Source organism: Kwoniella dejecticola, chromosome 4 (genome assembly GCF_000512565.2).
Source record: "Kwoniella dejecticola CBS 10117 chromosome 4, complete sequence".
Taxonomy (NCBI): Eukaryota; Fungi; Basidiomycota; class Tremellomycetes; order Tremellales; family Cryptococcaceae; genus Kwoniella; species Kwoniella dejecticola.
In genome coordinates, this window is record NC_089304.1 from 953008 (window position 1) to 968278 (window position 15271).

Consider the following 15271-nt stretch of genomic DNA (forward strand, 5'->3'; position numbering starts at 1 on the left):
GTCGATCTATACGTCGTGTGATCTATACTTCAAGAAATGGGTTTATGGGATCTGAGGTCATGGGTTCAACCGGTTATGGGAATCACTGACAAGCAGCTTGCATAGCCTCAACCGCTTGTCCAAGTTTATCACCAGAAATCAAGACCAACCTCCCGAATTGCTCGACTCCAAAGGCATCTTCGTCCCGCTTCGGAGCGGTCTTGAATGGGTACGTATGTACGTGTGTGGCCAGCTGCATTGTCGTGATCAGCATCATCTCTATTATTCGATGCTGCCTTCGACGTGTTGATCGGGCGAGAGTTTGTTGGACTCACATTATCTATAAACTCTTCTTCGGGGTGATAAGCGAATGTCCCTGCTGTCAAAGCTACAGCGGCGTTCCCATTTGCATTGCCGCTTTTCTTCTTCGATTTCTTGGAATTAGAGCTGTCCAAATTTAAGAAGAGTATAAGCAGTCATTCGATTTCACCCAGTGAAGCAATGACATCGATACCAGCCTGAGGAGTACAGGTCCCCTCCTGACTATAAATCATGAGGCAGACTCACTTGGTCTCAGTCATATCCAGCCCCATACCTTCCTCGCCACCTTCTAACCTGTACCCCCTTCCCCAAATCACATAATCCGTGAATTGCCCATCTTTAGGATTCTCTCTGAGCTCGCTTAGCAGTATTCGATAGAGGTGAGGGATGAGCGGTAAGGGCAGATTGAGCATGCGGAGCGAGAATACCAAGGCGGGTTTTGAAGCGTGAGCGGGGGATGTAGTGGGGTCGAGAAGGAGGCGGAGGGGCGATATTTTCGGGAGGGTCGATAGGAGGTAATTCAAGAATGGTGCAAAAGCGGGATGGTTCTGCGAGGGGATACATGAATATCAAGAGTCAGTATCATTCAAAATTGCGATAGCTTGATCCGTGGGCCCAAGCTAAGATCAGGCCAGACCAGGCTCGCGGCGAATACCAATGGGACTGCAGGGGGAGGCGATGGGACTGAAAACGGAAAGTGCGAAACAAACTCACCCTGTGCTCATTGATATCGACTACACCGACCAGTCCCCAGGGATCACTCTCTTCTCCATCAGTCTTGATACTGCTCCCTGCGCCCAGCCTTATTCCCTCGGACAGAATCAGCTCGGCGAGAGGATGTACGTCGATGAGTTCGTCGTCGTGCGAGAGTGTTTGACGCAATAATCGTTTGACGGCTATTCTGCAAGCGCAAAATCACCAACATTCAGCTCATTTCAGCTCGAGTAGTGTTGCACAGAGCATATAGGATGGATCCCGGACTATAAAACAAAAATGAATCGGTCATTGTGAGAAAGAGCGATACTTACTGGTCTACATCAGGGTTGAAATTGTAAAAATCAAAATCGACATTGATCATAGACTGCAAAGGAGTATAATGATCAGCAAATAGAGTCAGGATTCCCGGTTATCCTCACCCTCATCATTGCAGAAGATTGCAGAAGTGCGTGGTGCGATCGAACAGTGGTACCGGATTTATGCGGTCACTTGGACTCACAACATCGCTTCCAGAGTCCGAAGCACTATCATCCTCATCGTCCCTCGGCGCATTCTTTCGTTTCGGATTAGAAGTCGACGCTGAGGCGGCAGAGACAGCTTCCAGGGTATGTTCTTTCGGCATGATCACTTGATCGTTGTCTTTGCTTCGTTTTGCCGTATACTGTGGTTGATAATTCCTGATTTCGGTGTTGTTCCAGTCCGAAGGTGAAGGTGTTTTGTCGTATTTGGTGGACGTCATACCATCAAACGCAAAAACAAAAAACTGAAATTCAACGAGGGCAGACACGTGGAAGCGAGCTGATCAGAATTACGTAAATCCGGATGATTACCATGTCGCCGCATGTCGCCGGGTTAGTCACGTCCGAGTTTACCGATCGTCAACATTACGAGTGGATTCAAGATGACGCACATACATCGATGAACAGCAAGATTTGTTGACGTGATATTTAGATAGCAAGTAATCTGATACTAAATATCTATTACATTACCTTCATCTAGATGCTCGCAATCTGAAGCCCACCAGCCATACACAATCCTCCGACAAGGTACGACTCTGGCGATTCTGACACGATCCGAATTGTTCGTCCGAAGACCCGCCGCACAATGAAACGCGCTTCAGGCTCATCAACCGCTCTGGAATCGCCACGAGCTTCCAAGAGACAAGCTAGCTTAGCGGGGTTCTTAAAGCCGAAAACAAAGGTTACTAATGGTGCATCTTCTGCTGCGAAAAGATGCAACTCCGATGATGGAAGGGGAAAAGAGGAAAAACCGATAGTCATCGATGTCGACGAAGTAGATAGCGAGGGAGGGAATGAAGACGAGGACATTAAGACCACGAGCACAAACAAGGCCGATAAGGGCAAAGGCAAAGCCGAGGACGTCAATTCCGAGATCGAGCCTATCGTCGAAAGTCAAGCGCAAAGTCAACTCGTTGACCACAACGAGAAGAACGGAGAAGCAGGTGTAGACAGTAAAAACGGCAAGAGCGCAGACGAAGACCTCGACCTGGATCTAAACCTCGACAATGCATGGCCACCTCCAAATCATCCATACCACCCACCTCCCAATCCAACGTACAACCATCCCATACCTATCGGTCCTATACCCAGCGAGTTACAGCCTATACACTTCAATACGAAACCCAAAATCATCAATAATCCGATTACAGAGCTAGATCTAGTGTATTACAAGCGATTCATCGATCCGAAATTGTCCAGCAAAGCGCTGATGAATTACCTCCTGAATAACTTGCCGTGGTACAGGGTCAAATATATGGTCAGGGGGATGCACATTAACACGCCGAGATACACGACTGTCTTTGGGAAAGATAGTACCCCGACGCCATGGAGCGGGTATCAGAAATGTAGTCCGCGGGCGATACCTGAGGTATTACAGAGGCTGATGCGGAAGGGTGAGTCTGAGTTTCACAATATCTTCGTCATCGTAATCATGCGGTACAGATTGTTCGTCTACTTGGTTGAATCAATATCAAACTACCAAGATACCAACAATACCCTCAGACAGACAGATGAACATGGTAGAAGGGACAAGACGCGGACACTTGGACGAGAATGCGAATGTGAATGCCACTTAGACAGAATTGATACTTATACTCCAATACCTTCTTCCACTTGTAGTCGAGCAAATCACCGGATCGCAGTTCAATTTCTGCCTAGTCAACTACTACGCCTCAGGAGACGATTCTATATCTTATCATTCAGACTCCGAATCCTTCCTTGGTCTTAACCCAACTATCGCCTCTCTCACCCTTGGTCAATCGCGGGATTTCTTGCTGAGGCATGTGAATTACAAGAACCACCCGAAGACGGGGAAGGAAGTCAAGGTTGAGAAGTTTATTCTGGAAGATGGGGATATGGTGGTCATGCAAGGAAGGACACAACATGAATGGCAACATTCCATACCCAAACGCAAGAACCTCGGAGGAGGAAGGATCAATATAACGTTCAGAAAGGGGATAGTGAAGTACGCGACGGAGAATTATTATAATTATAATGTGGGAAAAGGTAATTTGCATCGGTGGGATGGGAAGAGGAAACAGATGGTAGAGAGTCTGCCTTCTGATGGGGGTGTCAAGTAGAGTAAATTGCAGTCGAGTGGAATTCAAGTCAGATTGACCTTACGACATTGTATTTGTATGGGATAAAGCTTGTGCTGGAATCTGTTGTACTGTATTTGTGCACCATGCATTTAATAGTTTCGCTACATGCGATTGGCTGATCCTTATAGAATAAGCAACACCTCGCCAGGGGATACAGATGCGATGTCAGAATGGAGATATGAAAGTATGGCTTTCACATTCACACCACACCACTTTCTCGCATCGCTTCTACCTCTTTCTCGGCATATCCCAATTCCTGCAATATTTCCAAAGTATGTTGGCCCAAATACGGTGGCGGGCGATATAGCTAAACAGACGGAACAACGTTACTCGATATCAGCATAGAAGTCGTACTATGAATGGAGGACACAAAAATCAGTTTGACTTTTGGTTTTTCCCCATCATACGACGTAGCCGCTGCTGCCAATTTTATCTTCCCTGCTCGAGGATGCTAGTTATCGATAATATATTATTAGCCTTGCACGCCTTGCACTACTACATTGACGACTCGTCAAGCTCGCTGGGTACACAGGTCTCACCTCGATCTCCTCGACGACTTTCCTAGCTATCGATTGGGGATGTGCGAATGTCTGAGCGATATTATTGATGGGTCTAACAAAATATCAGAGTAAGTACCAGTATTGCTCGCCTCAATTGCAGACCCAAAGCATAATCTCCAACATGCTTCGGAAGAACTATGACAGGATTCCTTGAAGCCATGCCAGCTCACGCAAAAGGGAACCTACGTAATTAAGTTGACAGTGATCAGTCAGCATACCCTGATCAATCAAAACAAAGTAAGACGAGAGATTAACAACTTGACTGCTCACCCTTTGCCTTTAAATCTCTCACACCACTCTTCCGTACTCCTCTCCCTCAAGATACCCTCAATGAGCCCGATCAACTCTTCGCGATGCTGCACCCTGGCCGAGTTCTTACTAAACCTCTCATCGTTGATCCACTCTGGTCTATCCAGTATCGGTGGGGAACACAATACTGCGAACTGGGTATCGTTCCCTGCCGAAAGCATGATATATGAGTCCTTCGTCGGGAATACCTGATACGGTACGATAGAAGGGTGTGAGGTTCCCCATCGAGTAGCTTCCGCGCCGGAGATTAGGTAATTCGATCCAATATTCACTAGCGATGCTATCTGAACATCAACTATACTATCAGCCTTTCAGCCTTCGTATACGTAAGATGAAATACGGGATGCAGTGAAAGACAAAGACAAAGACCCACTTGACTCTCGAACAAGCTGACTTCCACTCTTGAGCCCTTTCCTGTCTTGCCGCGCTTGATGAGTGCAGCTAAGACCCCCGAGTGGGCGTAATGCCCAGTCAAGATATCCGTCACTGCTACTCCGACCTACAATGATGATCAGTCAGTACACAGCTATCACCTACAGAGGCACGCCCCCGATAGGATGCATCACTAGACAGGCAGTATGAGTCCTGACTCACCTTGACGGGTTGACCACCTTTTTCACCCGTTATATGCATCAGCCCAGCTTCAGCCTCTATGACCACATCGTATCCCGGGAACTTGGCATATGGTCCTGTTGATCCGTATCCTAGCATCCAAAGCCATATCAGTGGTACTCTTTACCGGCACGGGTATCCGAGCACATTCAATGTTGGAACGGTTTAGAAATAGCAGGTAGGCCGGAGGATAGCAGGAACTCTATTCACCTGTAATGGAGCAGTACACTAGTCGTGGATTTATAGTTTGCACTTGCTCGTACGATAAGCCGAATTGCTCCAATTTGCCGGGTACACTGTGCAATCCTTTCTACATCAGTACATTCACTCGCTGCCAGACAAATCGTACAAATAAAATGCGGAAAGTAAGATTGTCAACAGGTGCTTCTCAGCTTGACTTACTAATTCTCCACTAGGACATCAGCATCCTCGACCAATTTCCGTATGACTTCCTTCCCTTTCTCGGATTTCAAGTTCAACGTCAACCTAGCTCCGAGACAGAACGAAATCAGCTTGACTTCTCAGCTTGACTCAATTCGGATCGATCAGCATTGGGGTCGAGCTGCGGTTGTGCTCGGTGCAGGAGACATAGGTGAGAAAGAAGATGAGAGTCACTTACGATCGCTTGTTCCTATTTGCTTGTAAGAAATAAGCCGACTCAGGAGGTAGATCCGGTCTAGGGTATTTGCCAGTCTCAGGAAGGGAGGCTGAGGGGGGTAACCATGATCGAGTATCATCTCCGTGTTTGGGCGTTTCTATCTGTGCATTCCACATCACATCCCTTGGATTATCAGTAGTCCGATCAATTTGAGAAGTATGGATTAGATCTACCTTTATCACATCGGCTGACAATCCATCCCATCCAATTACACCTCATCAGCTCACATCCGCTTTGTTGCTGGCTGACGGAATAGCTCACCGCCTAAATCTGACTACGTGACACCCCACTTCAGCAATCAGCTTCAGCCAAAAAAGCAATACGATCGGGAAGCAATAGCTCACAAGCATCATAGTCGCCAAGGGTCCAGCTAAGACCCTCGTCAGATCCACGACCTTGATTCCAGCTAATGGACGGTCATCTACGACGGGAGCAGGGATGGAGTATGGACGTATCGAGCGTATTCGAGGGTTGGACAGGGCTCGGGGGAGTTGTGATGCTCTAGGCGGCCTCAAATGAAGTCCGGCTCGAGCTGCGGGAAATTTTGGGATTGCTATAGCGATAGGGAAGGACATCTTGCCTCACCTTCCAGATCGTATGCTTCTCAGAAGTCTCACTGGTAATAAGCTCATCCTCTGTTTGGTATGAGTTCGGAGCAGAAGATGACGGACCGGTTATACCGCAAGCGCATTGAGCGAAGAGGTACCGGATAAACTACATCGTCAATTTATCCGCTATCTACCAGTCTACTCAAATCCAGTGACTGATGTGACATCTCGTCTGGGCGAGAGATAGGAGCCAACAGAAGTATGCATGTGCCAAATAGAGCGGGCCAGATAGATTGGTATCAGGTTGCTCAGAGCTAGCAGCTTTAGAGATGTGTTGTAGCGCACTGACTCCGTTCAAAGCGAATTCAGAGATCTACTTTCGGCAGAATTTGCTCACTCGACTCATACAAGGTGCCTTCCCCGCATCAACATGATATTAGCTGTATTCAGTAGTAGGTTTGCATGGTTCACGCACTGCGTGTTCTAGGGGTGCATGGAGCTACCGGGACTGTTCTTTGCTCTAGACTCGGTCTGGAAGATGACGTGTCAAACGGCGGTACGCGGCCAGATCCCAAGAACGGACACCGAAGGGCATGGCCGATCACCGAAACCGCATGTTGCCTATTGCATGTTTTTTATCTTTTTTCGGTGCCGCGGCGCTGATCTCATCGTCCTCTTTAGTCGCTTTCCGATTCGGTTCCGTAAACTTTATATACGACTCGGTGCTCATCTATCCTTTACCCATTGCTTATACACTATCTTGACTATTTTAACTACCCACACCCATACTCAGGCATTCTGTCTGCGTCTCTTTTGGCTCGCCAACGGTATTGGCCAAGAAATTCAATCTCGTCTGACCTATCTGGACTCCAACGGGATCCCCGAAGGCCTCACGGTCATTCCGGCATCTGAATTATCGAACGATCAGTCAACAAATTGCAAGGATACATAGCCCCAAATCACCCAGATAACCCAGTCTCGTCTTATCATACCCTTCTTGATGACACGGAGAAGCAGACGCATTAGTATGAGGAGTGAGTAAGCATCGACATATCATAGCATAATCATCATCTGCGATGCCTGTGGACACGCCAGCTTCCGCAGGCTCGAGTCGTCGAGCGAGCGGGGAAGAAACCAGAGCTTCGACGAACCAATTTGTGTCAACCCCCAAATCAGCCTCCGGCTCGTCGTCTGGGAGAAAAGTATCTGCGACCGCTACTCCACAATCTCAGATGCAGAAGGAGTTAGCTGAGGCCGAGGCGAAACGGAGGAAAGTTCAGGTGAGTCATCGGCTTAGAGTAAGCGGAAAGAGCTGATCATCTCTCGAGCAGAGAGCATGTGATGCTTGTAGAAGGTGTGTCAGATAGCATCTCAATAAGAGGCGCAGTGGATTGACACACTATTACTTGTCACAGGAAGAAAATAAAGTGCGAAGGACCAATGAACAGTTTGAGCGAGAGCAGTAAGTCATCGTGTAAGTGGGACTCAAAGCTTACGGCTTCTCAGAATGTACACATTGTCAAGAGTATGGGCTAGACTGCACATATGTCGAGGCAGCTAAGCGAAGGGGTCCGCCGAAAGGGTGAGTCCGATGCATGCAGACCGACATGCATGCTTAATCGTATAATATCTTAGCTACATAGAAACTTTAGAACAGAGGTGCAATCGATTGGAACGGATTTTGCATCAAGTGAGGGCCTCCCATCTCGTATATCCAGCTCATCCGACTGACCGTCATGACAGGCATATCCTTCCATCGATCTCAACGAATACGTTGGACCACAGCTTGACAGAGAAGAATTTGATCTTCCGACTTATCAAGAAACCCTTCGATCTCTTCATATCCCTCCTTTCCCATCCTTGAAACCGCTTCCAGAATCCAGCAGGCGGCAATCCTCAAGTGGATCATCCCTGTCTCCTCCTGCGCCTGGTACAGCATCACCGGCAGTCACTGTTCTTGGACCATCTCCTTGGCGCGCGTACGAAAGGGATCCAACTAGGGGTCCTGAGAACGCAGATGCTGCTGAAGAGGCGGAAATCCACGAGGACATAGCGAAAGGGATAAGCAAACTCAATGTCAAAGACGCAGTATGGAGATACCACGGGAAAGCGTCTGGCGCACATCTGATGAGGATTTTCCACGAGCTGAAATACACCCAGCAGGACCCGCGAGACAAGAAAGACTTTTTAGAAGAAGTAAATAGGAAAAAACGAACCCAGTACTGGCAATTACCGGAATGGGAGCTAGTCATCGCGAACGAAGGAATACGCTCGTTGGATTTGTCCCTATGGCCCGAAGCCGATTTTGCGACCGAACTAATCGACGCATATTTTGGAAACCTGAACCCGCACTTACCGCTGTTAAACCGAGTACTCTTTAAGCGACAGTACGAATCGGGTCTATGGAAGTCAAACACCTGGTTCGCAAAAGTCTGTCTCATGGTGTTTGCCAATGGATCAAGGTTCGTCGATGACGATCGGGTTTATTGGCCTGTGGACCTGGCCTTGTCGGAAGAAGGGAAAGAACGTCTACAAACAAACCAAGACGGAAGTCTGCGCTATTCTGCTGGCTGGAAATACCTCCACGCGCTACTGCGAATGGGCAGATCCATCATGCAAGGTCCGAATCTTTACGAATTCCAAACGCAAGTCTTGCTGTGTAATTTCCTCATGGGAAGTGCGGTGCCTCACTTGATGTGGATCCTATCAGGAGTTGGCTTGCGCTCGGCGCAAGAGATCGGTATACACGTACGCTCAACCCTTATCCACGTTGATCCGATCGAAAGAGCGCTGTACAATCGAGCTTTCTGGTGTCTATACCATATAGATCGGGTCAATTGTGCTGGAGTCGGAAGATCTGTCGCGCTCCAGGACACGGATTTCGACGCTGATTATCCGATAGACGTGGACGATGAGTACTGGGACACTGGCGATCCCGAGAAGGATTTCAAGCAGCCTGAAGAAGCTGGAATCTCGACAATTTCAGCTTTCATCCAAACCCTCAAATTAGATCATATAATCGGTGCTACCCTACGCACGATATATGCCATCAACAAATTACCCGAGCATCAAGCCGATACCGCCGCGCAAAGCTCGGTAGTGATCGAGCTTGACTCTGCTTTGAACTCATGGGCAGACAATGTACCCGACGAGCTTCGATGGGACCCCACCAGATCCGACTATCAGCTGTTCGAGCAATCCGCGCTCCTATATGTTCATTACTATTACTGTCAAATCCTGATACATCGACCATTCATCCCAACGCCAAGAAATAGGAAAACTGGTCAAGTCTTCTTGCCTTCTCTAGCTATTTGCGCCAATGCCGCTCGTTCCATATGCAACATCGTCGACACGGCTCTCAAACGAGGTAGACAAGAAGGAGCCTTACCCGGTAGATCGCTAAACATTGGTTTTATGTTACCAAGCTGGGTCGCGGCGATCGTCCTTCTCATCAACATATATTCAGGCAGACAATCACCTGCCGAAAGGGAAAGAGCTATCACGGATATCCGGCGTTGCATAGCTGCTTCCCGTGAAATGGAGATGATATGGAGACAAGCGGGTAAGATGACGGATATGATGACTGAGCTAGCCATCGAAACGGATATGCCAAGAGCCGTGGCCACGCCAAAGGGCGAAAAGCGATCACACTCCAATGAAGACAAGTCCTCCTCTTGCTCTCCGCTCCATCTGAGCCCTTCTACTCATGACTCGCCACGATCGACTCAGCCTAAAGATAACGTCTCGCAAACCCAGTCTCGCCGTAATTTTGGTCCCAATTTCGACGATCCAAGGCTGATACAAGCGACTACCCCAGCGGTGAACAACCCCTCAGCGATCGAGGAACAGATTGGAAGGGTGCCCACCCCGCCATCGATTTACGGTGCTTACTATGCTGGAAAACCGCATGCCTCGCTCGTGGAACCTCAACCCTCAACTAGCAATCTCGGCCCTCTACCTTACACCCCCGCAGACAGTAACACTCCTGCTTCGATCAACATGGTACAACAGCAAGCGAGCGTTCCGGCAATCAATAATAACTATAACAATCCCGGTCAGGGACAATTTACCACGTTTATGGGAGGTAGCCTGCCCATCCCAAATCTCAATTTCAATCAGACTCAACCTGCTCTACAACAGCCCATATCGAATGCACCTGTCTTTGGGAACACTCAATCGGAGCAGCTACTGGGCATGACCGAGAACTCGTTCGAGAACTCCCTGTTTGATCTGGGGTCGAGCGTCTTCGATGTGACGGGTCAAGGAGAGGAGACAGATATATGGACACAGCTGTTCACTGACTACACGTAAGTTGCTTCCTTCGTCACGGTATCGCTGCGGGTCCTGACGCTCTGTAATACCTATAGAGGTCAAAATATCAACGGTGATTGGAACTGGAGTGGAAACAGCGGAAACAGCAACACTAATCCCAACACCAATACCAATACCAATGGCAATCAACAAACACAAGCTCCCTACATGCAATGGCCCAATCAATCTCAGTGGTAGAGCACGTACGGCGATATACCATCCATATAATGGCATACTGATCCGACTTTGATATGCATACAGTGACATTCATATGTTCTTTGACATCGTGTTGGGGGAAATTATGAATCGTGTTAGGAGAATTATGAGATACAGTAGCGAGAAACATCAAGTAATAAGACAAGACATGTCGAGATTCGTTCATTCGTCCTTTCATCTTAATCAAGCGCTAATGGAGGTTTCTTCTTTTCACATTGGCGATCCCCTCCGGCTCGCAGCGTTCCTGCCCTCGACAGGAGTCAATTCGTCATCTTCATCATTATCTTCCCTGTTATCCAATAATCCCATCGCGACCTCTTCTTGCGGTCGCTTGTCTTCGTCATGTTCATCCACTAAGAAAGTCACCACTAGGTTGATAGATGACATGACGACCATGAAAATCCACCATGCTCTTCCGCCCATGAAATGCGTATCCATCGAATATGCGAATAAGGCCGAGATTGAGGATGGTCCAATAACTCTGCCCATACACTGTATTCACCCATAAGTATAAACAGATAATCATCAGTATATCTCTTTCTCTCAATACCTTTCGTGGGTCGATCAGTGGGATTTTAAATTGGAGTTGATTCGCTACTTACCCCGACAGCAGTACATATCCCGTTAATCGCACCCAGAGCGTTCTTGTCCGGCGCGGAAGTATTGATGAGAACCATCAACAGACTCCCAGCAAGGTTAACAACAGCCACGAAAGAAAGGTAAAGGTTGACGCAGATCGAGACGGTCCATCCTCGATCTTCACCGAACTGAAGGTATTCGCCTGACGTGTTGATCGGGTCCTCCATAGCCAGCAATACCGATCGTAAGAGCGGAAGTAACAACCAGGTGAAAATCCAGCCAATGGAGAGGACTTTGTACCCTAATGAAATACCCAGGTAATTCCTGATTTTGCTGAGGAGGATCAGTTGGACTAAGATAGTGACTAGTCCGTTGATGGCTAGTGCGCCTCCAATGGCTGAGGCTGACATGGAAAGTCCGCTGAAAAGCCACAGCGATATTAGACATGCTCCACATATCAGAAAACGACACGACGCAACACAACGCCACACTCACTTGTTCCGATCGAAGAAGAAGAGCAAGGAAGCAGCGCTCCAAGCACCCTGTACAAACCTTCGACATCGCCCAAGTCAGTTTGACCGATCCCTCCTTGTGTAGAAGCTGGGGCGGAACTCACGAATTGAGGAAACCTGTAGCGATCATGACCCGGACAGGCTTATAGTTCATCAATTCCCAGAACCCCCATTCTACATTTTTCCTCTGACCGATTCCCGCTCCCGCGCCGGCCAGCGGTTCTGGCCCGTCTTCTCCTCTGGGCAATTTCGACAAGATGTTCTCCCTCCCTGCTTCTTCGTCAACCAGAGTTTCCGCCTCCGAGACCAACGACGCATTCGAGAATTGCCGCTTATGCGACTTGAATGACCTGAAGAACGATAAGGAGCCTCGAGGGTTGAATGTCGAATTTTGTGGAGTGGCTAAAGAAGGTAATGATTCCCGATAAAATACGACGCAGAATACAATCCCGATCATCGTGATTGCGGCGGTCACGAAGCACGCTGTCGTTCGGTTTCAGATCATGTCAGCTCAGATCTGGTACTTAATGGTTGTGGATTAACCACTCACGCAGCAAATACGGATGTATCCTGAAAATCTCGACGCTGCCAAACCATTTCGGAAATCGCTCGTAGGGATGCGATAGTGCACCTCCTAATGCGTTGCTGTGAATTACTGTGACTCAGCTTCCTTCCCACAAACCGGGAAATGGGCATACCCAATTATCGCTCCGACTGTCCAAGTTAGACCATACATGGCGAACGCTTCCGTCGAATTACTGGAATCTGTGACATCGCCAATAGCAGCTCGAATAACCTGTTCGCGTGATGATCATCAGTCCCTCTGCTTGTCCATCCAGCCGAATTTACTAAGACTCACGGCGACATTGCCGTTCACCGCTCCGCTCAGACATCGGAAAACAATCATCATCCAGAATGAAGTGGCTAGACCGCTGAAAACTCAGGAGTATTGCCTCGTCAGTCGCGATCCACTTCGAGGTCAAGAAGGCTGCAGCAACACTCACAATAACGATCCCGATATCACCACTCCTGCCAAGCCGAAAAGAATGACTGGTTTCCTGCCTATCCGACTAAAATGGAATGATGGGATTAGTATGGTCTCGCAGTGATGGATATGCACCATTGTGGAAAGGGGCGACTAACTCTGATAACTTGGCCCAATGGTACACCGTGAAGAATTGAATAAAAGCGAAGACGGATTCCTATTGCACCGTGCCTGTCAGTCCACTCAGTTGCAATGATGAGTAGGAATGGTATGCTCACCACTAGACCTGAGTAGAAGCCCACTCGATCCGGATTATCAGTCACGCCGAGTTCCTCCACCATTTGATTCACGAACGGGAAGATCACTGCCAACACATCAGTCTGAACCCCTATTATTCCATTTTTTCCTCTCCGAGGATGACTGACCTGTGTAGGCGACTGAGCGAGAAGCATGATCAGTATAAGCAGCATAGACGCAATTGCAGAGGAGCACTTACTCGGCTCCGCTAATCTCGTACCCATTAACACTGCGATTTGAGCGAAAGGCAAAGGCGTTTGACCCTTCCGACTCGTCGGTGATGTTGGACTGCTCTGCCTCATCTTGCCCTTACCCTGAGACTTCGATGTGCTTGGTCTATAAGAGTGATTTTGTGATGGACTACTCGAGCTGGATTCCCCAGTATACACGGGCGAAGGTAAAGGCGAAGTCCTTCTTTGCAGAGGGTTGGAATCTCCCCTTAGATGTATAGGTCGATCCATTCGACCTGGTAATGACTTTTCTGCAATAGTGGTATACTCGAATATAACATGGATGCACCGGCCGAAGCTACTTTTACCTAACGAAATATTTCATCGAATTAGCAGGTATCAAGTGGGCTAGTCGAACGGACTCACAGGTCAACCTCAGATCGTGTCACAATAATCCTTGTACCTCAAGCTGATTGCACCCAGATTCAATTCACACTCGCTCAATTGCAAGTGATCACACCATAAGTGAGCAATGAATCGTTATGGTATCAAAAGCTGCAGAATGACTCTTCTTGATCTTCAGTCGAGTCCATCACATCATAACTCAATCTATCAAACGCGCCTCCACTCGAACACTGTAACCTTCTCATCACGAAGCAGCAAAATTATGTTAACTCGACGAACAAAAACGCAAAAATGCCTCACGTCTGACACTTGACCTCGCCCTTCTCCATATGGGTACTCCAGCTTGCTAAGGGTCCAGACCATATCTCTCTCTGGCTTCTCAAGGTAGGAAACTAGATATATAACAAAACCCTGAGGATGGGTACTTTACGATAACTTTGGTATCACGCCAAAAACAAAAAGTTTAGATGCTTTCCCTTCCCCGCCCAAGAAGTACGATGATGCGTTCGGATTTGACCGATCGGTTCTTCGGTATCCCGAATTTCCGATCAGGTGGGGGAATCGAATAATCCATGCATCATGCATATTCATCGTAGTTCCTGTCGACAGCCTTTACGTCTCCACGCCAAACGAGACTATACACTATATATCGTTTGCTCGACCACAGTTCGCTGTAGGATAGGACCCAGTGTCGCTCTGTCAAGGACTTCAGGCAGCCGATTGCTCGATCTTCAGATTACCTCCCACCGCTCCACCGAGAGCCGTCACCGTCCACGCTTGTCGACCGCATTGAGCTATCGCTGCTTTCTGGGCTTGTTCCAATCGACCCTCTGCTTAGCAAGTAAGCATGAATACCAAATGTGTCTTCCACAGTCTTTCAAGAAGTCTCTGCGATATTTTGAGGGATAAATTACGGAAAGATAACTTACTGCTGATACTGATTGCCGGTCCCCCATCTACGGCCGTGACCGTCACTGGGGCCGACTTCATTATCAGCTGTCTCATTCAGGCTTCTTCAGAAGGTAGCGTTATCACCCACTCTTGCAAGTACCGCTTGAAGCTGTGTTGGTGATATCATCCACCCGCAAGAATTGGATAGCTCCTTGTATACCACCACCAAGCGATAGAAGGCCACAAAATGTATCAAAGAGAATCACCAACCGTCTCAGTTGATTTCGAAACGCTATCTGATATCAGTGTCATGGACTTGATCACTTACGCTACATTACAGTCGTGTGAATCCAGGTTCCCACCCAAGCATTCAGGTTGAACTACTAATTCCGCTCTTGGTCTTATCACTCGGTCGTCATGCTTGATGACTGCAGCGATAGTCATCGACATACAGGATAAGGCGGCAAATATTGGAAGCACGAGCATGGTGGAGGAGGTATTCGAAGGCTGGATAAGTGACAAATGACCAACAAGAAGAGGGGGACAAAGAGCTAACAGAGCTTGGGTGATTACGATTACAG

The 15271-nt window shown here is 48.1% G+C and overlaps 6 protein-coding genes across 6 annotated transcripts; 2 read left to right on the forward strand and 4 right to left on the reverse strand.

Moving 5' to 3' along the window:
* Nucleotides 1-82: 82 nt before the first annotated feature.
* Nucleotides 83-1639, reverse strand: I303_103624 (uncharacterized protein; the record flags this gene model as incomplete). The annotated part of the gene is made up of 6 exons (XM_018406965.2): nt 83-232; nt 315-426; nt 547-848; nt 1015-1201; nt 1329-1381; nt 1517-1639. The coding sequence occupies 6 exons, from the start codon at nt 1637-1639 to the stop codon at nt 83-85; spliced, it is 927 nt and encodes a 308-aa protein (XP_018263773.2).
* A 482-nt stretch (nt 1640-2121) lies between these two features.
* On the forward strand, nt 2122-3616 carry I303_103625 (uncharacterized protein; the record flags this gene model as incomplete). Its single annotated transcript, XM_018406966.1, has 2 exons — nt 2122-2929; nt 3156-3616. 2 exons carry the CDS (start codon nt 2122-2124, stop codon nt 3614-3616), a joined length of 1269 nt encoding a protein of 422 aa, XP_018263774.1.
* Nucleotides 3617-3836: 220 nt separating this feature from the next.
* Nucleotides 3837-6351, reverse strand: I303_103626 (uncharacterized protein; the record flags this gene model as incomplete). Its single annotated transcript, XM_018406967.1, has 12 exons — nt 3837-3944; nt 4023-4088; nt 4177-4249; nt 4368-4379; nt 4468-4790; nt 4880-5005; nt 5101-5210; nt 5329-5414; nt 5521-5604; nt 5738-5963; nt 6038-6050; nt 6121-6351. The coding sequence occupies 12 exons, from the start codon at nt 6349-6351 to the stop codon at nt 3837-3839; spliced, it is 1458 nt and encodes a 485-aa protein (XP_018263775.1).
* A 1049-nt stretch (nt 6352-7400) lies between these two features.
* On the forward strand, nt 7401-10833 carry I303_103627 (uncharacterized protein; the record flags this gene model as incomplete). The annotated part of the gene is made up of 7 exons (XM_018406968.1): nt 7401-7604; nt 7656-7678; nt 7740-7786; nt 7831-7906; nt 7960-8014; nt 8068-10631; nt 10692-10833. 7 exons carry the CDS (start codon nt 7401-7403, stop codon nt 10831-10833), a joined length of 3111 nt encoding a protein of 1036 aa, XP_018263776.1.
* A 228-nt stretch (nt 10834-11061) lies between these two features.
* I303_103628 (uncharacterized protein) lies at nt 11062-13526 on the reverse strand (the record flags this gene model as incomplete). Its single annotated transcript, XM_018406969.1, has 12 exons — nt 11062-11343; nt 11454-11850; nt 11926-11982; nt 12047-12425; nt 12493-12587; nt 12641-12738; nt 12802-12874; nt 12947-13012; nt 13086-13144; nt 13206-13291; nt 13353-13364; nt 13424-13526. The coding sequence occupies 12 exons, from the start codon at nt 13524-13526 to the stop codon at nt 11062-11064; spliced, it is 1707 nt and encodes a 568-aa protein (XP_018263777.1).
* Nucleotides 13527-14507: 981 nt separating this feature from the next.
* On the reverse strand, nt 14508-15176 carry I303_103629 (uncharacterized protein; the record flags this gene model as incomplete). The annotated part of the gene is made up of 4 exons (XM_065968792.1): nt 14508-14629; nt 14729-14773; nt 14839-14963; nt 15019-15176. 4 exons carry the CDS (start codon nt 15174-15176, stop codon nt 14508-14510), a joined length of 450 nt encoding a protein of 149 aa, XP_065824864.1.
* Between the last annotated feature and the right edge of the window lie 95 nt (nt 15177-15271).